A 24,153-nucleotide genomic window follows, 5' to 3' on the forward strand; every position below is an offset into this window, starting at 1 on the left:
AAAGTCAAATACATGTCTAATTGGGCCTAAGACCGACTCGAAAACTTTCGACTGCCTGCCTTTCGACTGAAAATTGTACAAACATTTGCTAAGTTTAAATTGAATTTCCTTGGGGTTTCTGTTTCTTTTTGCAAATTTTGCATGTGGACAAACTTACCTCAACACGTATGGTTAAATTGTATTCCTTGATACTCTCGTAGTCCAGCGGATGATTTACTTTTATATCGGCCCAAGTGTCGCCATTGTCCGGTCTTTGTTGCAAGTAAAACGTGTGAAACTTGTTCGTTTGAGCCGTTGACCCGGGCATCAGTCGATAAAAAACTGTGGGGTTGCCTTCGATACCCGAACTGCAGACGTTTAGGCCAAGGATCAAGTGTAAAGGGATTGTTGCATTAGTAAAAAGGGCATTGACAATATCGTAAGTACGTTGTTAGATACTTGCTACATGAAATTATGTTTATACTACAAATTAAATTGTTAATATATAGTAAGTTTATCAAAAATCAATTGGTTAAATGTTGAAAGAGAAAGAGAAGGGCATGGTATCAAGAAAATACCCTCCTTTTTCTTGCTCTCAAAAATACATTCATACATTCACACACTCAAAAATTTGCCGCTGTTTGAGGCACATGCGACATTGCAAAATACAAAAAGATGACGCATGAATGGAACTTTTGCTCTTAACTATGTGCAGTAAAAATTTGCGTTGTGTGCTTTAAAAAATCGTACACAACAAAATTTCTTGAAGCGTCTTTTGTGCGGTTGATAATGTGAAAACCGAAAAAACGAACCGAATCTTAAGCAAATGGCCTCAAAAAGTCTAATTGCCATTTGACTGTTTTGGGAATGGGTTCGGCATTTGATAATGAAAATCAAATTAGGCGCAAAAAAGAGCAAAGTATATACGCAATGGGTATATGAAAAATATATATATTTCATTTGAACATGGACAACATTTGCAGATGACAGGAAAAAGCCTTAAGAGCGGGTCTTAAGAATAAATGAAAACTGTCAGGACTGCGCAAAATGTTGCCAAGGACAAAAAAACGACACAAAAATTATTGTTGCGAACAAAAAAATTCATGGCGAAATGGTGGGTGGGAAAATGGTTGGGAAGTTTGTGGATTGCATGAAATTTTCTTCGAGGTTTCGTTATGTTTTGTAGTTGTTCTGTGATTGGATGGTGTGAATCGATTTTAATTTCATTGATTGTGTTGGTAAACCCAAAATAAAGTGTTTGATGTACTTATTTGCTTCTGTACACTGAGCACATAACGTAAATGTTGTAGTTTGTTTGCAGTTTGCTTAAAGCCTAAACTAGTTGCTATTGGCTTAAAAGAAGTACGTTAAATAATGGGATTATAATCAACATTTCTATCTAAGAGATCTCTATAGATATATATGTGTCTTATGCCCTCGACCTTGTTGCGTTTGTTCCTCGAGCCCTTAAGGACTCGCGGCGCCCAAGAGCAAACACAATTATGATGATATACCCGCACACTGGGGAGTCCTTCAACCCGCCCTCCCCCAAACACTTAAACCCTATCCTAATGGGGCCCAATGTATATATACATATTGTTAACAAATTTCTGTGCTGGGACATGACCAGATAATTGCGAAGAAGAAAACTCAGGATGAGAATGCTTTTTATTCGAAATTTAAACACATAAAGAACAGAGGCGAGAACAGAAAACAGAAAGCAGAACCCAAGCACGTTTAATAGATTGTAATTTCCTTAATATTGCGCTGCGAACAGAAAGGAGGTGTACTTAAGGGCACTAAACTAACGCTAAACAGCAGATACGGATACAGATTCAGAATCAGGCTCAGGTGTGTGCAGGTGCGTATGTGCAGTGTTTTCACTTTACTGTACTATACTTTATTTACGTTTGTTTTTATTTGTTTATATTTTTAACGTGTCCTTTCGGCTTAAGTGCATTTGCTTTCAGTGCGGCAAGATAGACGGAAAAGTGCATGGTAAAAAATGGGATTGGATAATAAAAAAACTGACTCGGACTGACGCATAATTAAAATGCCAGTGCCATGTGGCTGGTTTGCCACGAAGATAAAACGGTGCCCGCGGAGATGCAAAGCAGAAAAGTAGTGTCGCGGGGGTCAAAAGTCATTAAAGTCCGCTGCTTGAAGTTTTTTAATTGCAATTATAAAAAACAAAACTTTGTTTAAAATAAACTTTCCATTTTTTCACAACCTCATTTTACTCTTCAGCAGGCGACTTGTGTATTTTATTTTTTGCCCCCGGCTTCCACTAAGTGGCAGGTAATTGAAACTGACCCAGCTCATCATGCGGCAAAGGTTGGCGACAAAGCCGACTTGTGTGCCATTCGAAGTTTATGCAGCACTTTCATCTGGTCAAGAAGAAAAAAGTCTCATTTTTTCACAGAGCAAAGGATTAAAAGTTTCAAACCCAGAACCAGATTTTTTTAGGTAAAGGTTTCATACAAATTATGTATATAAAAACATTAGAAAATGTTTCTATGTTTTTTACAAAACGTTGATGCTTTTTCTCTTAAGTCCTAAACCAAGATTACCCTTTGAAAAATATGAAATTGGGTATTTTCGGTGAAAGCTGTCTATGACTTAGAAAACTTTTCCAAAATTATAAGTGCAGTGCCATATTTTAGACAGTATTTTTATTTTTTGGGGGATTAATATACCTGCTTCTTACTACATTTTTAGCGTAATAGAAATTATTTCTTTTTAAAAAATTGTTTATATATAATTTAAAAAAATAAATGTGCTTTTTAATATACATGTGTGACTTGTGCAGTTTTGGCATATATTGGGTGTATATTTCACTGGTGCAGTTTGAGTGCTTTATATAAATGATGGGGCTCTATGGGAAGAGATGATATTTGGGAGGGGAAACTAGTTGGACGACCACATAAAATAACTATAGACTAGGAGAAGGCGTTAATGAGTTTAGTTATTCAAAAACACTTTCTTAAGGTCAATTCAATAGCTAATTAACATCTATAGCAAACATTCAGAACACACAGAAATTATTGCAAGACATGACACCAATAACCAATAATATATGACAATCATGGTAAGAAAAATATGCAGTTCTTAAAATTCAACTAAGCAAAATAGAATGTATTTTGATTTAATTTTTTTTTTTAAGATAAACTTTTTTGCACGAAAAATGAACAGACCTGGCTTTGATCGAGACGACTTTGCCGCCAACGGGCATATTTTCCTTGACATAAATTGGCCCATAGACAGTATGATCCCAGACGGGCGGATTATTTGCACGATCGACCACATCGATTTGTACTTCGACAGTACGCGATAATGGCGGATAGCCCTTGTCTTGGGCCATGGCCTCTAACTTGTATGTCTCGCGCTGTATTTTATATACATTTCACGATCAATATTATCAAAAATCGTTTGGGTTTGTTATCAAAATCAAGCAAGGCGATGCAAAAATGACAGTCGCGTCGATATTGGTTGGTAAATACGACATTTGTTCAGGAAAAAGGCAAAAAACAAAATGATATAATATAGTTGGAACATTTTATGTAAAGAAGTTCTAAAAAAGATGTAGTTATAATAGTAGACTTTTGGTTAAAACTCAAAAATAAATTGTAAACCAACACCGCAATTAAATAAGTTATAAATTAATCGAAAAACGGGAAAGGAAAACATTTTAAGTTCACGGCCTTAATAAAAATTATTTCAAATGCAGTGCAAAATATTTTGTAAGTCTCGACCCTAGCCTTCAAAAAAATGTTTAGTTATTTAAATGAATATTTATAGCTTTAAAATGAAATTGTCAACTAAATATTTAATATAAGAAACTAATATTGGGTTTTGTGCATTTAATAAGTACAATTTTCATAGCATACTTTACACAGTTTGCTGCGGTTATTATTCTTTTCGATTTCGACTATTGCTTTTTAACATTTTTGAACACTTTGTGTAGTTACCTTTCTCCACTAGCTTACGACTAAACTGCAACCTTGTTTTGCTTATGTTATAGGGCGCATGTCTAAGCAGCGTATTTTTCAAATGAAAACCAACACCAAAAATTTCATTACGATTCTCACAATTCCAGGCATTAATTCATGTAGGGGTTTTGAGTCTTTTTAGGAAAATCACAGATCCAATGGGTGATGTGTTTTGTTTAGTATAGAGAAAGAAATAAGACCCGGCAAAATCCAAAAAGATTCTGAGGAGAAACCACATTTAAAAAACAGATTGCTCTATTCAAAATCAAATACACACCAGCAACAAAAGATTGAAGGATTTTGAATTTTTCCACTTCCATTTTCGATTCGGTTTCACAGATTGGTCAGGACTTTTGGTTGCTGTATTCGGTGAGAGCTTTACGATATGCCAAAAACAAGGATTTGCATTCCAAAGCTCACGTAACAGTGAATAGACCGTATGTTCAAAATACTTGAAAGCTTAATGCTAGATTTAGGTTAGCCGATTGTTATTCCGCTGGTACAAAAAAATTTTATCTATACTATGTTAAAGGAGACCGACAGCTTTTAGACTCGCAAGTTAGGTTTAGTTTTAGTTTTAATGTTAGGTTGTGAGTTCTCATTGGCTATACAAACCTTGCCTTAACCGATGTTACAACCGTACCCACAGTGACATTCTCGCGTATGTGAATCGGCCCGTAAATGCTCTTATCCCAAATGGGTGGCTTATTATTCCGATCGACGACATCTAACTCAACATCGACATCGGCTGCCGAGGCGGGAGTGCCCTTATCGGAGGCACTAACCCTCAATCGATAACGGTCACGCTGTTGAATGATTTGATTGAGTGGGTGAATTTTGATTGAAGCAGTACAGAACAGTTAGGGCGAAAATGTTAGCGTCAACAGCACAACGGGAGTTAACATTGCAAGGAGTAGTCGAGAACCGAACCCAGAGTGTTAGCATTGGTTACGTTTTGGTTTGTGTACTGAGTTTACGTTACGATTACTTATTTGATGGCATCGTTGTTTAAATCGAAGGTGTTACAGAAACTCTTAGGTTTGAAGGTTCCGGTTTAGCCAATAAAACCCTTTTATATTAATATATTGGAGCTTGTACTTATAAGGTTCAAAATATTTACTGCTTATTGTGGAATAATAAATCCAAATACTTTTACTTTATAATTTTAGAGAGCAATGAATGACTTCAAAACTGAAGGATTTCTTTGACACCTTCAAATGTTTAAATAAAATCCAATAATTTTATAAGTATAAGACAAACATAACAAAAGATATAAACAAATATATTTTCGAGTTTTGTAACATTTGGGATGGGAAAGGATACGATTATAGGTAATAATATCGTTTCAACGGGTTCGGTGGATCGGTTCAGATAAATGGGTGGATTCTTTTGACGAGACTATTTTTTGATTTATTCTGAGTTACCCTACGATGAAATGAGTCCTAAAATTCAGAATTATTTACATTTAATACAATGCAACCTGTTCCTGAAGTTAGTTTGGATTTTTTATGTTAGCTTACAGTTTTGGTTTTTTAACTGCTTTAAGGGGTTAGCACAGTAACAGTAATTTCATTTACTTACTGGATAACAACCCTAAATTGTTGATATATTTTTTCAGTACCATTATATTGGATATGTAAAGATAAATTAAAATATAAACTATTAAAATGCCTAAATCGTATTCCCTCTCAAATGGTTAGTTAACAAATAAAAATTCAAATTAAAAATGTAAAGTGCATTTAAAATAAGAATATAAAAGTAAATGTTTCCTATCATAATCCTTTACAAATTCGGCCACATTTCGCATGGGCATGCAAAACTAAATGTTTTTCAAAAATCCATTTAAACATTGGTTTCAAAAAATAAGAGCTATAGCATAAATACTTAAGCTGTCAGCAAGAGACGTTCAAAAAATTGCATAGTCTCGACAAAAAGTTTTTTTATTTTGCTTTGGGATTTGTTGGGAAGATATTTGGGTATAAAATAAAAAGAGGCAATACAAAATTATGCTGTTTTGAAAGTTCAACTAAATTCAAAATATTTAATGGATAGAACCATTAAAATAGGTTCCAACGATGCTCAAAAATATTCGTGATCGTTTTGGGGTATGCGCTTTTATTATATACATTTCTCTTAAACCTATAACCCTGTCACCAAAAATAGCTGAACTGTTATAAGCATTTTCATACCAACTTCTCTTTTTTAGGTTTTTTTCTTGTTTTGTGTTAGTTTTGATTTGTTTCAAAAAATGTTAAAAATCAATTCGCTCTTTGGCATTATCTGCACTCGGTAATCTTATATTTTTCGCCAATTTTACGCACTATAAACTAAACAAAACAATTTGAATAAACTAAAAATATTTTTGTATTTTATTTTTATAAACGCAGATCTCAATCGATGTGGCAAAAAACTTGCATCGTTGCATATCAGGCTCTATTGCACCTACGACTTTTTGCGGTCTTGTAAGTTATTGAAATACAAATTAAAAGAAAGGTGCAGTTTGAAAATAAATCAAAAGCAAAAAGATAAGATATACAGATATAGGTACAAGCCGCTGCAGCTGACTGAACTTGGTTGATGCTAAGCATCTGTCATTGAATTAGTTAGTAAAACAAAAAGTTTCATTTTTGACAATAAGAACTTTAAATTTAAATAATAAGACTTGGTTAGTAGGGATATGGCAAACTCATAATTGGGGTAATCGATTTATAAATTTAAAGGCTAAATGAAAAGCAAACACTTACGTCAAGCGGCTTCTTGAGTACAATCCAACCGGACTCAGCCTGAATCTCAAAGTATTCCAGATCGTTGGGATTGAAGGGGGCAGTCAGGCTGTACACTATAGCTCCATTGTTATCGGCATCTTCATCGGAGGCAGAGACACGGAGGATGTTCGTGCCAATGCTGGCATCCTGCTTTACATTTTCCACGTATTTCTAAAAAATCAGTGCATTTGTAATACATTTTTAGACTAATAGTTTTTTAATGACTCACCTGTCGATCGAACAGTGGAGGATTATCGTTTACATCTGTGATTTCCACGGTAAAGGAGCAGACACCCTCCAGACTGGGATCACCCTGATCGGTGGCCTTAACTGTGACGGATACGAACTTGCCATCATCTCCCTCGCGATCGAATACCTTGTTGGTGGACACCTCGCCGGTCTCCTCGTCCACCGTGAACTTTGTGCCTTTCTGATTTGGCTGCTGAACAATTGAGTATTTCACCTGTCGAAAAACATGCAAAATGGTTTAGTGATTGACACAAATTACTATTAGAGCTGCCGAGGCACTCGACCTCCACACACGACATGCACTAAGCAGTGCATTGAACTTGGCAGGCACGAAAAGAAAATTATGGCCAAATCTCGTCATGAAATCACCCTATCGCTTCCACACACATGCAGGTAATTCAATTAGGTGTGGGTAATCATGTTTGCGTTGGCCTCAAAACACAAATAACGTATAATTAATCAGGTTTGGTGACCGAAAGGGGAATGTAATTAGGGAAAGGAAAATCAAAAGAGGTATTAAAGTGGGGATTGCTATTACAAGTATATAGTATATGCATCTAAAATAGTTAATCCGAAAATGAATGGAAGTTTTCCAGTGCTTAATCGATATTAAAAGCTGTTAATATCACCTGAGGGTTTTGTTGTATGAAATATTTTGAAAATGGTGTACATACACATAGTGAAATACTTCAATGCATTCTTGTGTTGTCTTATTCTTGATGTCGTCATACAACAAAATATTTTATTTTATAGAAAACAATGCGGGCATTATATTATTTACCTGTCCATTCACACCCTTATCCTCGTCGGTGGCCACAACCTTAATGACAGGACTTCCATTAGGAGCTCCTTCCTCGACTTTCGGATAATAGGTACTGCAGTCCTTGAACACTGGCTTATTATCGTTGACGTCGGTGATGAATACCACGACCACGGCAGTTGAGGTGTGGATAGTTTGGTCTCCATTCACGCAACAAGATCCATCGTCCATGGCGGTGACGTTCAGCTCGTACTTGTCCTTGTCCAGGGATATGGCCTTATTGTGCAGTCGGATCACACCGGTTATGTCCTCGATGACAAACTGACCCGATGAAGTGCCGCCGCCCACGAATCCAAAACGCACGTTATCACCATCCTTGTCGGAGGCTACCACAGTGGTAACCAAAGTGTTGGGCCCTGCATTCTCATCCACATTGGGGGTATACACTTGCTGGGAGAACTTGGGCTCCTCATCGTTCTTGTTTTTGGTGTAAACTCGAACTGTAGCCACTCCCGATTTGGGCGGTTCCCCCTTGTCCTTGGCAGTCACTATGAACTCATAATAGGCATTGTTGTTGTCCGCATCCAGTTGCTTGTTGTTCACGATGATTCCGTTGGAGTCCACGGCGAAATGATCATCGGATACTAGATATTCGATTTCCGCATTCGATCCAGAATCGGAGTCCATGGCTTTAACGCGAAGTATGCTTGTTCCCAATGGAATGTCCTCATCCACATTGTGGGCTTGGTAGTCCGGCAGCTCGAACTTCGGCGCATTATCGTTCACATCCGTAACGCGAATGGTGAGCTGAAAAATAATGTAAGTTAGATTTTGATTTTTATAATTAAAGCTTTTGCTACTTAAAAGATTTTTTTTGCTTTTTATATCTCCGGCTCAAGACATTAAATTTTATAACTATGTTTATAATTTTTATTAAGGCAAACATCAAGCTCCTTCAAAAGGAGATATGTATGATAAAGCTTTTCTTTTCAACCTTTTCTGCGACTAAACCCCTCGAAAAGGATATGCCATTTACTCACATCGACGGAGGTGGAAAATCCTCCCGAATCCTCGGTGGCTGTCACAATCAGCGAGTACACGTGCGGCTGTCGCAGATCCTCAAAGTCCAACTCCTTGGCCAACTTGACAATGCCCGAAGTGGGTCCGATGTTAAAGGTGCCGGCTCCTTGGCCCTGGGCCTTCAAAGTATAGCGAATTTCGCGGTCTGCGAACGACTTGGCCTTAATCGAAATGATGCTGAAAGGATACGGATACGAAAAAGTTAGCAAAGGGAAATTTTAAATTTGCTTGCATATTTTATGTCCATCCACAGACCACTTCAAGCTCCGTATGTGTGTATGTGTGTGTGTGCTTGTCACTCGCACCACTGCCTTTTGACAGTTGTTTTCCCAGCGGAATTTCAATGAGCACAAGCCCACATACACAGATCAGGTGCTACACACACACTCACACATGGCCGCCGTCTAGTTCACATTGTTATGCATAACTTTTATTGGCATCACCAGGAAATTTGCATGCACTTGCCAAAAATTCCAACGAAACAGCTTGCTCTCTTTTGGTTCCTTAATTTACATGTATTTTCTAATATATGTGGTATCATTTAAATCATTCCAGTCCAAATGGTTAAAATTTAAATGATTTTCGAGCACAATTTAGCATTGTTTTATCGTTATTTTTCATAGTGTTCCTATTAGCATTTTATGGGTACAACAGTATTCTTTCCCACTTTGTTTAGACTTACTCTGAGTCCTTTTTCTGATTTTCCGGGATCTCGGCTTCATAGCTGGGCATATAGAACTGGGGTGCTCGTTTGCCGCCCACGATTGAAAGTCGCTCCTCGGGAGTACTCTGGAACCTGCGATCATCGACCTTTCCGTTCTGATCCTCGGCCTTCACGTACAGCACATACTCCATATCCAGTTGGAAGAGATCCGTGCCCCGTGTCCGCACAACTCCAGAACGCTCGTCCACTTCGAAACGTCCGCCGGTCCGATCGCGAACGATGAAGTAGTGGATATTGTGATCCGTATCGGGATCTCGGGCCTGGAGGGTGAACACTGGAGTGTTGGGTGGTGCATTCAGCTGAACCACCGCCTGCATGGGCAGTGGACGGTTGATGAAGTAGGGGGGCTCGTCGTTCACATCCTTCACCAGGATTATCACACGCTGGTTGTCCGTGTACTTGATGCCAGCTGAAACAAACACACACATAGAAAATTTGTGAAAGGGAAGCATGAGAAATTTTTGTGTTCTCTGTTGGTTTGTTTGGGTTTTGGCTTTTTCGGGCGGTTGCCGAAACTTTTGCCTTTTGTTATTACAACTAATGGATAGTAAGTAAGGGGGAAGCCCCCTTTTGCAATTTAAGACTCTCGGGTTTCGGTTGATCCATTGAAATGCAATCAGCCGGAAAAGCAGTCTCAAGGCAAGGCCAAAGCCTGGCACACACGGGTTTCGCTTTAAGACTAAAGTGTTGAAATGATTATTATATTTAAATTTAGGAAATATGTCAGACACTAGAACTACTACTTAACTGACAAACGTAGTCCATTGGTTGAGTAATTTATTATCCAACATTTACATATAACAAGTTATATTTCTCTTGCAAGCTTTCCCATCTAACAAGTTACCTATTTGAATTCCTTCGACTAACGAAATGCCTCAACTTTTAATTTCCACTAAACATGCACACAACGAAATGGTTAAAGCTGAAAGAAATCAATAAAAAGGCCAAGAAGGACGGTAGCAAAGAAGTAATGCAGGGACGCAATTTTTTTCATTGTATTACCTTTGCAAAAAATGTCTGCACCGGAAAATTCCAATCATGTTGTTGGGCTCCTCCCTGTTTTTTTCCATTTTCTTTTTTTTTTTGGTTAGGACAAAGAAGAAGCGGTAAACGAGGGAACCCCAAGCAGACGGACGCTTATTAGAGGCGTGTGTATTTTTTTCGCAATTGGGGGGAAAGTGTGGGTGGTGGAAGGTCGGCTGAAGTAGCGGGCAAATAAAGCAGACGATTTACCTGCCCCCTCAAACAGCACAAGCAAATTCAAGCGATACATAAAAAGTGGCAGCGAGAAGAAATACAAAGGAATAGAAGCGAAAAAGAAGTGAACCAAAATAAGGGTGAAGCATGTGTAATTTCTCAAGAGCAGCAAAGTGAATTGTAAACAGGTAGCAGAGGCTAACCCTTAACCCGTGTAAGCAAATATTGCAATTGAAACAAAGACGCAAAGCGCAAGGCGGCGAAGAGTTGGCCAAAAAAGAAAACGCTGGAAATAAACAGCATTTTCGCTCAACAGATGCACAGAAATTGCATGAAAAACTTTTTACCCATCGCATAGGGAAAATTCAACGGATCCGGGTGGAAAAGTGAGAGGGCACAACTTGGCAAAGTTATTTTCTGATTCTTGCCAACTTTTGTTATTTTCCTGCCAGCTTGGCATTGTAACGCTTTTCTATGGCTTATTGTGCTAGTGCCAAAGCAGGTAAAAAATCACAAAAAAATAATGCCATTTTCCACACACATACATAACTTGAAATTTAAATAATACGAAGCGAGTTTTACTGTTATGACTGTGTGTGAGCGGTACTAATGTGCATTGGGTTCCTTCATGAGGCACGAGCAGCAGCCAACATGGCGGATTTCCGTGGCGACAATGCACACGATGGCTTGGAAAATGGTCGGTGGAAAGCGGGGAAAATGCCTTTTGTACTTTGGCAATAGAATGTGAATGTGCGGCTGGATTAAAATGCGAAGCAAGAGCAAGATGGATTTTCATTATGTTCGGCGCTGCAATGAGCACGAACAAATGTGATTTGTGATTAAGTTTTCACGGGGGAAGTAAAGAAAATCGTCACTTTTTGAAGCACTTTCAAGAACTGTTGTCGTTGCGTACATTCATTAATAGTGAAGATTTTTTAAATAATCATTCATTATTCCACCCTTACTAAGGATATAACTTATATTGCATACATATTCAAGTTTAAAGGTTTCATCTCATTTTTAATCAAATCATATCATAATCTGCCCTTTAGTATAGCGTACTAGCATGCTTTATGCTCAGGGCATTTTTAGTGAAGTATCCTACAATTTACACCCGGAACATGTAGTAATAACGAGCCATCATCTTTGCCACTTAGCCTGCGCACATTCGTTTCAATTTAATGAAACTCCTTGGCACTTCCCTAAAACACTTTCATCGCTTCCTCAATGCGAGTACCTATATGTGTGTAGCCTTCTCTTATCAAAAATGCCATAAGTATACCCGCACACATGCACATTAAGTGACTGTCACACGCGCTGCGAACTGGGGATAGATCCTTGAGGAGTCAAAACCATGCAGCTACTATAATACTCGTAATCACTGCCAAGGGATGGCGTTCTCCCCACCCCAACGTACTCCCTTCGCAGTCATAGCCATAGCCATTGTCATCATAAGCGCTAGCCAGGGGGATGCAGTGCCAGGATCCCAAGGAGATGCGATTAAAGGGGGTTGGGATGCATACAGACAGGGGCGTAGGTAAGGGGGGCAGTCAGGGGTTAGCACTAAATGAAACACCCAAAAGCAGACGACGGCAAAGATTTTGTACCGCCTTTGTCTCCATTCCCGTTTGCATTGCACTTAAACGGGCAAAAATGGTGGAGAACATATTCTGAATAACAGGATAACTAGCTTTTGAAAGACGAATTTCCATTACCCTTACATACAATTAAGTAGCTTGTACTGATACAAATTTGCTAGCTTATAGTCTTATTTTCTGTCTTTATTTTGTGTTAGCTAATGGATTCAATTATGTAACAGAGCGATTTATTTAGATTAAAGAATGAAATTTTTCAATGTATTGCTTATACTCTGTGAAGGGTAATAAAAAGATGGGAAAAGTGCCACGAGGTTAAAGTTTCTAACAACTGAAAACTGCTGCGGTGGCAACTATACTCCTCTCTTTCTGCCTTAGTCACTCCATCTCTTTCCCTTTTCGAGGAGTGCAGCAACAAAAACAGAAGTCCAGAAGAAAAGTGCGAGACTGTCGTCGTGGATAGAACAAACAAAGCTGCTTATTGTTTCAATGGATTAAGTGGAAGGCGGCCAAAGTGAGAGAAGCTGCACTGAGCGAAAAACGAGGAGCTCGAGGAGCCCAAGCCAAGGGGAAAGGGGCACAAAGGCAGCTGCTCATCACAGCTCAGACGATTTTCAGGGGATGTGGCTCAGCCTCGGTGGTGCCATCTTCAAGTGGGTGCCAGCTTGAATCTTCCAAGTTCCATCCACTCCTAACCACCTAGCCACCCTAAGACACCACCACATTTTCCACTGCGGAAGCAAACGAATCTGTGAGATGAGCGAATAAAAATTGAATTTGTTAGGAAAATTGACATGTGAAACTTGTGCTACGTGCTGCATTAACGTCATTTTACTCTATGCAAATATAATTTGAGAGTTTACGTTTCGTGGAAGTACTTTTGATACGTCCCTTGGCAAACAATGTGTTGTTATTGCATTCTACACGCTAATGATTCATGATTTGAATTATTATTAAATAAATGCATAATAATTAATTATTATTGATTAATTTTTCGCAACCAATAATGAAAACATCGAGAGAGAACAACGTATCAACCACTTGCAACATGCTCTCAATTTTTCACCGCAATTTAACGGCAACTTAGCCTTTATGGCATTGGTAAGGGAACCCAGACCCACCTTTATGACACCCCCGCAAAACCCGAAAGCAGAACGATTTACACCCCACCGTGTTCGACATAATCAAGAGGGTCAAAATGCGGTTCAGTTTGGCTCGGTTCGTGGCTCTCGGTTTGATTAAAATGCAGTGAAGTCGAAACTTTATTCTTTGGCCCAAGACTCAGGTACGCGAGTTCCAAATGAATTTCTTCATTTTCCGCTGCGGTTTGAATGGCAAAACTTGGCACGATGGAGTCAACGGTCGTGGATAAGAACGTGCTGGAAATACAAGCACAATGTTGAGCAGCAGTTTTCCCCCGAAATATTTTTATGGCTGCTGTAATATTTCCCCTTTACCAAGGGCCAAAGCTTCATGTTTTTTATGACCATCCTTTTGCCATGGGCTTAATGAAGCTGTTAACAATGGATTCCGGGGGTCTTCAGCAAGAATGTAGAAAAAGCCATGGCCAAATATTGAACATACGTATTGATTGAAGCTAATTCGGATTGAAGTTTCTCTTTTCTGCTCGGCCATGATTGCACTAGAGAAAAGTAGCAGAGACGGTGGAGGAAATAATCGAATCTGAGAGTTAGGGCAAGCTCAAGGGATTCTGGGACCCACTGCAACTGATGGAAAAGAAGTTGAAGTTGAGGAAATGAATCAAAAGAAAAACTTTTGCCAAATAATGAACTACAACGAAATGTTCTTGTTTTGTTTCTTTTTGAAAAATCGTTTGTGATAAATAACCTCTTATCTGGCAGGGGAAAATAAAGGGGAGAGAAGATATTAAGTACATTTCATTGTAGTTACAAAGTCAGAGATGGATTGAATAGTTAAGTTTGAAATTGTATTCCTTTAGAAGAAAACAAAGTAAATAACTAACAAAATGTTCTTTAAAAACCTGATTTTTCCCCATGAATGACAATTGCAGTCATTACAAATTTGTCTTTGCGAATTGCAAGCTAAGAAGCCCAACTTCTGGCATGTGCATCCATGAGATGCAGCCTCCGCGGGGAGTCCTCAATTAGAGATGACGCTATTGAGTTACTTAACAGCCACGCAAATGAGTTAACACCTGGACAGGTGGAACGAAGAGTGTGCCACTGCAACGGAAACTTGCGAGGAATCTGAGGTGTGACAACGAGTTTGCCTGTCGTTGGCGTTGGTTGGAGGATGAAAACTCGGGGGGAAAACTGCCTGCTTTCGAATGCAAAGATATGCAAGACTGCAGAAAATAAGAAAAATAAAAGAGGACGGAAAAGAGGTCCCGCTTGTGGCTCTTTATCTGCCGTGCCTCGTTGCAGGCAACAAATTGGCAGTTGCAGATAAAGATAATGTTATGACTTCTGTTGCCACCGAACATAAAAACCAGCACTTTATCAGGTGTCATATTTCCCGCGCTGCTTCTGATAAATAAACTTGGCAATTTAAATGCACAGTCCAATGTTGACACATTAAACGGGGCGAAACACCATTTGACAAGCATAGGCGAAGACACATGGCCCCTCTTCGCTTTTCGCCACCCATCGCAGACACTTTAATTGCCAATTTCAGCGAAAAAGAAGGATGGGCAAGAAAATATTACCAACATTAATAAATTAATTTGCACGCACTGGCAAAGACGGCGAGCGATGAGCTCCACGACTCAATTAAAATGCTCGTAATCAACTTGGACCTATGGCGCATATATGTATCACCATATACGACTTAAGGGACACGAATGTCTAAGCATATGACGCTTTTATAGGGAAAGACATTCTTTGGATATACAACATAGCTTATATAAGTCACCAAATGAGTTATATTCGTTGGCAGAATTCACTTAAAATTTCAATTATCTTTTCTCGCTGGCAAATCCTCTCGGAAATCTTCATCGATTAGGCTGGCTTAAAGCTAATCAAACTAGATAGCGATTCAGCCGCACTTCTCCTTTGTTCCACCTGACTATTCACCATTCTTTTCACCCAGAAACTCTTTTGCATACACAAACACACTCTGAAGCCCGAGCAAATGAAGCGAAATTGCGCACATGGCGGACATTAAGCGAAAATTAATGAAATTTTCCGATGGCGCCTCGCCTCCAGTGTAGACGCAGTTTAGCCGAGCTTTATCACCGGGTTCTAGGTGTTCCGGGTGTTCCTGTTCCCCTGTTCTCCTGAACGAGCTTCATCCAATCCGTTGTTATCCGGGGGCTGTCGTGAGCTTGATTGAGTTTGATGGCGATTGTGCTGCGCCAACTGCGCTGCCTTGATTGCAATTTCAGCCATGATGTTACCCACCCCGATAGCCAAAGGCGTCAAGTCACGCCCCCCTGCATACCAATCAGGTGGAGATTGGGGTGGTGGGGAGCGGGAAGCGTGGAGCGGGTCTGGTAGCGGTTGGGATCGGAGGTTGCAGGTTTTTCCCCATCTCAGGTGGCAGTCAGTCATTTAAGGCCTCTGGCAGTGGCACGAGACATTAGTTTTTCCCACCTCCGTTGCTCCTTTTGCATGCTCTTAGCTAAGCACAGGACTTTGGCTTTTGATTGATGAGCAAGCCGAGCAGCAGTTGACTTTAAGTTACCAACATAAATTTCACTTTGGTTTGAGGCAGTCGGCTGCCAACTGAGTGACATAGAAATGCACTGAACTGTGGGCATCTCCGATAAAATAATGTGGGGTGCACAGATAGAAATTATATAGGACATCGAAACCACTGATATCGTTACTAAATTCATTAAAATACGTTCTATAGGCTAAATTCCACTGAAGTTTTAAATACACTTATAGGGGTGTCTAAGTGCATTCAGTATAAATATGGTTAAACTTTTGAATAAACGCTTTGGACGTTGTTACTAATAGTATTTTATAGGATACTTTTATATTTCTTTGTACTCTAGTGATCCCCAATACAAATACTCGACTATTCTCCGAGTGTAGGAAATATGCAAAATATTCTTCCTCAATTTCATTGATTTGATTCATGCCAGTCCCCAGAGGTGCATAAATCAAAAACTCCACGCCACTTCATTAGGATTTTCCCCACGTTTCCATAACCCCTGCAGGGAAAGTTCAACCCGGGAAAAATTATAGTTTGGGTCATAACCATTACCGCATTTAATATGCATTTTTACGAGCCTTACTTTCCAATAATAATAAGCAGCGGCTAAAGCGGGATGCCATAAGAAATAATGTGGCCCCCACACACACAATCACAAAAAGAGAAAGCACTCTCAGATAAGGAGCGCGCACAAAAGTATGCTATGAAAACCGTAATCATAATCGTAAAGCTTAGCATGTATATATTCGGGATCCTACTGATTTGTGTTTCGCATGTGCGGCATACCAAAAAACGAGAATAGAAAGGAAATCTATGCCGGTTACGCCCACATTGAAATTGCTCAAATTAAATGCAAATATCGAAAAATATTTAAATGTTTCAGCGCATTAAGCTATGTAAATTGTTGTCGTTGCCGCTGTCCGGGGACTGACACGCAGTTTCCATTCAATAAAACTGCAACCACACAATGGCACATCAATTTACACAGACTCTCGCACTGAGAGGGCCCCCATATAAAGGGATGTGGGGCTGGCAAGTGTCCAGCTCACACAACAACATCTGGCATGTTGTCATTAAAGGCCAGGCCAAATTACCCCCCCAAAAAAACAGGGGATCTTTCAAGTGGATGGCCTAGAGCACCCTGTGTAACATCAGTAAATGGATTAGTAAAATATAATTTTTGACAGTAAATATTTTCACTATATATATTTTTATAATATATTATATAATATATTTTTTTGTAATATTTTAAATAAGAATATAATTATTATAAGAATAAAAAAATGGGGACTCTAATCAACACTTAGTGCATCCCTTTTCCATTCCGTTCTGTAATGGTCTATTGCCAGCTTACAATGATAGCCAAATTGAATCTCAACAACTCTATTAGTTCGCAAGTGTTTGCCGCACAGGAAACATGTTCTTTTCATTGGATTTTCATCCAAGCCAAACCACACACAGAGTATCAACAATGTCGAGCGTTAAATGAATGGCAGTTGGACCACCTCTACGAGCGCGAGCATTTTGCATTTTAATGAGTAAACACAGTGCCGGGCAAAATGGGGGTTAACTAAGGGGCATGGGTGCACCATGGTAATGGGGGCAGGATCGCTGGTGTGAATACCGCAACGCTGCCTATGCAAAGTGTGATTGGTCCGAAAAAAAGGAAAAATAAGGAGAACACACAAAAATTGGTATGGCGAGCAAGGACTTTCCTACTGTTACCCCACTTTCAATACGAATTTCTGGTGTTTTTCCAAGAATTTTTTTTAACAGCTGCCCAGTTGGGGAGTTTAGAGGACTACGATTTTCCGCGAACAATTTGTATTTGCAATGTGAAAACAAAATGGCCACTGAACACGGCCAATCCGCAGGACTTTCCCCCAATCTGTCCCGTTTTTGGCACACCTGCTGTTTGATTTGTGTTTTTCTCACTCGAAAAATGGTCTCTGGTTTTTCTTTTTTCGTTGTCATCAAATAGCCAATGCGGTGAACAGTGAAAAACTCTGTTGTTTTCCCGCTGCTCTTATTTAAGTCACACAATTTCCGCTACCAAAAAGTGAACGGGGAGGAAAATTATTTATTTCGCTTGGGCAAGCAAGTGTTTATTGATTTAGCTCGGTGAAAGTTTGCGATTTTTAACTGTATAAACTTTCAGAAGCCTACGTCTGCATAAATACCGTAATAAAAGGTACTGGATTGTGTTCAATTCATTTAATATGTCCCTTAATTTTATTTTATTTAAAATGTTCATCGCGAATTGTGCAACATGCGATAAAAAGGAGCTTTACCCAACCATATGAGAAATTAATAATTTTTATTAATGTGATTCTTTGTTGCTTTATGCATCATTATAATGTGACAAATGCGTGTGGCTTTGATGATGACCAAAACATGTGTTTAAAAGCGCGTTAAATATTTATACATATTTTAGTCTGGCATCTGACGTCGATGTCGATGCGTTTGGCTAATTTAGTTAAAGCTTTCACTGGCCATAATCAAATTCAATGACATGTGAAATTTTCACGGATCAGTTCACGCCAAAACCGATACCGACGATATCGCCTACTCAAGTGTGAAGATTTTGTGCGTTAACTTTTCATCAACCAGCGAGCTAGCGATTATTATTGCGGATAACAACTTCATCGCTCTTGGTCCTGCTAATTGGACCGTGACGTGTGTGCTCACAACGCCCACAAAAACACAAATCACAGACTGGCAACTGTGATAAATAACTGCCGCAAGAAACCGTCAAGCCACAGGCCAATTGTACTCGTGTATTTCCAACGACCCCCAACCCATATACCACCCCCATCCATATACGTTACCACGTTTTTCCCATTTTTGCAATGCAAATCGAGTTGCCTGCCACGCACAGAATGAAGTCTCCGAACTGTGGACTCCGGACTACGGCCTCGTGTGCTTACGGGTTCCCGTGTTCCCATTGCGCCGTGCTTGGTATATTGTAATAAACGCAATTTGTATCATGAATTATTACTGCGGCGAACTGGCCGCACGGATGTGCGGACTCAACTCAGCAAAACCCAGAGCAGAACCGATGTTGGGCGAGATTTGGGACACAGAAACACTCTACAGATAGCCAGAAATAACATTATATTGGCATTTAAGAATAAATACATGCATGTAGTAAAACATAACTTAAGGCATGGAAACTGTAGCTGGAAATATCATTTATAATTTAAATGAATTCAGGTTTATAAGGCTATAAGGCTTCAAATGCATCCAGAAACTCATATACCTCTCCGAAAAAATTTAACATTTTCTGCAAACGTAACGAGGGCTAAGTACAGCAGTCCGGCAAATGATGTTAGTTCGAGCAAACTCGGTAAAAAAGTATGAAATTGCCGTGCTAACAAATTGGGAACAAAATTCACAGAAAAATACATGAATTAAATAAGACCCAGGGCTAAGATACAATATTGAAATACATTTCCAGCGCGTACTTTACTTCAGTACTTTCGCCACAAATAGTTTTTTATTAACTTGCGGCACTGGTAGTCAATAATTTTTAATGCATAGGAGAAAATTCGCTGCCGCTATTTTATAGAAATAGTTGAGAAGTGATGAAACTAAGCCAATCTGGGAAGATTGAAAGCCAAACTTTAGCCGGCTATCGGCAGAGCTTAAAGTAGATTTTATGAATCCGAGTCAATAATCCCCCACGCTTGTACAACAATAACGTCAGAGCTCAGCAAATTTTTTGGCGTTGTCAAACATTTGTGCTCAAGTTTTCCTATAAAGTATCTATATGCCTTCGTACATATATAAATCTTGCTTTATCGGAGGCTGGATTCTTGGCTTCCAGGCTTCGGCTTACTCGGCTTGTTTACTTTTGTGCTTTTCGCAGCCGTCGTCTCTGTTTACTTCGTACTTATTATTCCATTTGTCGTTTAGTTTTCTAAGGACTTTTCTTCCTGTTTTGACTGCCCAAATGGGGCGCCATTACTTATCCCCTGGACGCCATTATATTTCTGTGTGTGCGTTTCTTATTGCAGTCGCAGTCGCCAAAAGCTAAAAACACAAAACAAACAAAATAAGCCGCGTTCGGAATGCTTCCTCCTTTTTTTGGACGCAGTGCGCATCCATCTTTGCCGAAATTTCCCATTTTCCCATCCGTCTGCCGCCATGGCAACATGGTCGCAATAGACGCCATTTTGTTGCCACATCTCTTGGTGGAAATCTGTATCTGTATTCGTGCCTCCATGTATGCGAGGACTCCACGGTTATGCTCCTTATGCACTGTAGCCTGCCTCTAGGCGTTTTGGCCCCCCGTTTCTGCCTTTCGCTCCCCGTCTGCTTCAGTTTGGGATTCTGTTTCTGATTCGGATCCGAGTTCAGTTCCGGTTGCTGTCTCTGGCCATGGCCATTTATTTCGATGTTCCTGTCACTTGTCTACTCCGATTATATATTAATTCGAAACTTTTTTTGCCTTTCGCGAAAGTTCAGCGTTTATTGAACTCTGGCAAGTGAAAAAAATCAAGGCACAGTATTTTAAGCCATTTTAAAATGCCCAAACGAACTCACAGTTAATTGACAGATTAAATTAAGAGAAAAAGCTCTCAAAATATAAATGATTCCCATTAGTGGACAGCAATTTTACAAAACGAGCAAAAAGAGCAATGGTCAAGATGAGTTATGCGTTCATTTTCCTTGTATAATTTTTTTTGTATTGTTTTGTCCAGTACACGATTTTTCCATATTTATTGTAACATTTCCTATGTCAGCCAAAATGCAAATAAAGTTGGTAAATATATTCCTAAATTGATTTTTCTTGTTCAGATGCTTGTCAATTTAAAAATGTGGCCTAATAAATATAAGCAATCTTTCAAGTTTAGTAGGAACAAAGTAAATCAAAAAGGTCAAGCGGTCGTGTAACATTTTAAAATTTGATCAACCAAAGTGACCCTTTTATCATTTCCGAAAAATGTCCAAGGACATCAAAGCCGCAAAAGCGGAAAGAGCAATGCGAATGCATTTCCAATTAGATACAAACGAATCAACTCGTATGGGAAAGTATGAGATTTGAATTTGCATTGTTTTAGCGCAATGTCAAGTGAGTTAAAAGGGAAAGGCTTGAACACGTGGTGTTTAAAATGACATTATCGCAAAACCTGTTATATATTCACCCTGCTCAGCTGTCATATTGAAAAGTCTTTCAATATTGCAGGCATCCTGCATCCACCATAGAAAATTTATATAGCGTCACTTTTCCAGCATTTTCTCCTAAACTTTCTTTTTCATATCCCCTCGCCGGCACTTGGAATTTAGGCCATAACACTTTTGAAGCTTGCAACATGGCGCAGATGTGGGTTGCAAGTTTACAAATTTCCAAGAGCTGAAGAATCGTGGGAAGTTACACGAAATGTGTAATGGGTAAGGATGATAACATTCAGCAAGTTATGTATTTTCTCATTATTACCATACAATAAAAATGATAAGAATTTAAAATAATTGATAAAAATCACCTGATTGACCGAAAGTTGACATATAAAATCGGTGTACTCCCTGCATAATTTATATTAAAATTAAATCGGAGCACAGCGAATGCATTAATGATTCACTGTACAGATGACAGCACTCACCGTAAACCCAATTTAAATAATTTCCATTACGGGAATAGTTGCCGTTCCTCACTCACTGAAAGCCTAGACTTGCATATAAAACATGAAATTAATGCTTAATTAAGCAAGTTTCCACCTACAATGTGCACTGGGTGAGTGTGTGTGCTTGTACATCTAAACTCGATTATTTCTCCAAAGAAGAAGTACTAAGAAGTTTTCCTCGCCGTAAACTTAAATTCTGATTTTCATAATTTATACACAAGCCAGCCCGAGGATATGCTACAATTTGCGCAGCATTTATCCAGGGCTGCTCCTTCTTAGGGTTGCCCTGCTCTCTTTTGTTTTATGACAGCCAGATGGAGTTTACGACCCAGAGCTGTGTAAAGTTTTCATATGGGGCACGAGTCCAGGTATGACATCGCAACGGAAGTTTATATCGCAATAAAAGTTGTCAATTGCGAATAGTTGGGAATGGAGTCAAAGGCCGCATCTTAAAGATTGGCTCTTGGAAACTGCACCTGAGATCTCGCAGAGTTCAGCATTGATTGTGTAGTTTACACGGTAACAACCCTATTTAATACACTTCATAAGTCTATGGAAAAATATATGTTAAAAGGAAAACCCCATGTGTTTTAAATCTATTAAAGCTATCTATGTATTTTGTATAGTTTCATTATTTCTTGTGTAATAATTTTTACTCTAAATCTTCTTTCCTTGCAGTGCATAAATTTGATGCCTTTTCCCTTTTACGTCATTTCCTTGTGCTTGTGTCGGAATGTCAAAGCCTTTGTTCCACCCTTTGGCCCGTAAAGTATAGCCCCCTCATCCTTTGGGGAGCTATTCCAATGCAAAAAGGACTGCATGCATTTTTGGACAGAACAATGCGCTGGGAAATTTCTAAAACAAACACACTCGCTAGCCCCGTCCCTTTCTATGCCGAAATACCTCCCTTTCTCTCTCATATTCTATGTCAAATCGTGCGTATTTATTCACGAAGGGTAGAGTCAAAACTCATATTGGTTTCTTTGGGTTTTTGGGGTGAGACAAGGAGAATTCTAATTGTTACGAGCGTTTTCCTGTTGGACCTGTCGCCACTTCTGAGCAGAAAATAATACCAACAACCCAACCCTTAGTTAGAGCAGTTCTCATTTCTGCAAGTCCTTGTTCTCCATTTCTCTCAGTTTCGGAGGCGCATGCTCGACAACTTGTTCAATTTTCATTTGTTTCAGGTTTTGGCATTTCACGTTCCACAGATGTTGCTCTCGCTATATGTTTTTACATCTCTTTCGCCCCTTCCCCCGTCTCTTTCACACGTTCTGCCCCTCTCTTTCCCCCTTTCTCACCCTCTCTTTTACGCCTTTGAATAACCTCATGTGTATTGGCGTAGCTTTTTAAATGAATGAAAAATATTGTCGTAAATTTCGTGTTTACTTATGCTGCTCCTCCTCTCTTCTGCTCCTTGGCCTTTTGGCTGGTGCAATGCTTTGTTAAGTGTTTTACATAGTAGAGTTTTCCGCTTTGCCTTCGCTAACCATTAGCCAAGCCCATGTGTGCATCCTAGAATTTTCCGTGTACCTCCTCCTTGCCGCCGTACGCTCATAAATTAACTCAAGGATTCTCGGATCTAATGGAGAGGCTAGATATACTCGTAGAGTTCCATGAAATCTCGAATGTCTTGGCTAAACGCTTGAGATACTAAGCATTAGTTCAAGTGGCTTAGGGAGCCTTCAAGTGATAATTTCGTTTAGATTTCATCAATTGGATTGTTTACCTGATATTTTTGGGAAAGCAGACATAATTCGTGTTTTTATTGTGCCTTACGTTATAATTTTGTATAAATAAAATTTTTTTGTACCAAATTTAATGCATTTTAATAGTTAAAAATACACTTTTGATAGATTAATCAGTATTGTAAAGTAACCTGCACTTTTGTCCGGGCAATCGAAGGACATTTTCCATTTTCAGAGAAATGGAAAAGCCTGTGATAATGTGTGAAGGCAAACAGCGTAAATGAAAATCACTCCAACAAAGAGCAGATGCGATAGCGAATGAGAGACAGTTGCAGTTGCAAAATTTATGGAAACTGTTAATTGACTGACAGTTGAACAGTCAAAGGGGGTTGAGGGGTCACCAATCGCTGTTCGAAGTCCGAACCTCCCACACAATGCGGAAAAACTGCAGGGCAAAAGTTTTCCTTTTTTTTGTAACCATTTCCCAATGTAAATGAAACAAGTGTGTGGGTGTGGGGTTCACTGAATATATTTCAACGTTTCTAAACTCGTACACTGGTTGGAAAACCAACTTGGACATTCGGAGGGAAAGCTGTCAGTTGTCTGAACTTTTCATTCGACTCCTGTCAAAAGTTGGGCGCAGAAATGGGGAGGCAAAGTGCGGTTTTCGGGTTTTCTTGGATTGAGGACCACCAGTAATCCTAACTTGCTTTACAGCTGCTCAGTTGATGCCTGAATGGATTCTGGCTAGCTGTGGGTTCAATATTTGCTTATGGAGCCTCGCTTCAAATGACATTCAATACGACAAAACAAAGAATAAATTTCACAGTTTAAGATTCAACGTATTCATTCAGTCAGAAATAT

General features: G+C 39.2%; 1 protein-coding gene across 7 annotated transcripts in view; it reads right to left on the bottom strand.

Annotated features, from left to right (window-relative positions):
• The window catches only part of LOC6614508 (neural-cadherin), a 97,230-nt gene that overhangs the window by 57,698 nt on the left and 15,379 nt on the right, over positions 1–24,153 (bottom strand). For 3 of the 7 annotated variants that reach the window (XM_032727618.1, XM_032727615.1, XM_032727613.1), the window contains exons 3-9: positions 9,505–9,955; positions 8,783–8,999; positions 7,764–8,549; positions 6,963–7,196; positions 6,713–6,904; positions 3,174–3,364; positions 158–347 (exon numbers count right to left, since the gene is read on the bottom strand). In XM_032727618.1, the coding sequence (XP_032583509.1) occupies positions 158–347; positions 3,174–3,364; positions 6,713–6,904; positions 6,963–7,196; positions 7,764–8,549; positions 8,783–8,999; positions 9,505–9,955 (2,261 nt within the window). Of the gene's footprint in view, positions 1–157; positions 348–3,173; positions 3,365–4,583; positions 4,775–5,549; positions 5,562–6,712; positions 6,905–6,962; positions 7,197–7,763; positions 8,550–8,782; positions 9,000–9,504; positions 9,956–24,153 lie in introns of all 7 variants that reach the window. The other 4 variants (XM_032727619.1, XM_032727616.1, XM_032727614.1 and 1 more) reach the window with 2 other exon arrangements.

Source organism: Drosophila sechellia, chromosome 2L (assembly GCF_004382195.2).
Source record: "Drosophila sechellia strain sech25 chromosome 2L, ASM438219v1, whole genome shotgun sequence".
Taxonomy (NCBI): Eukaryota; Metazoa; Arthropoda; class Insecta; order Diptera; family Drosophilidae; genus Drosophila; species Drosophila sechellia.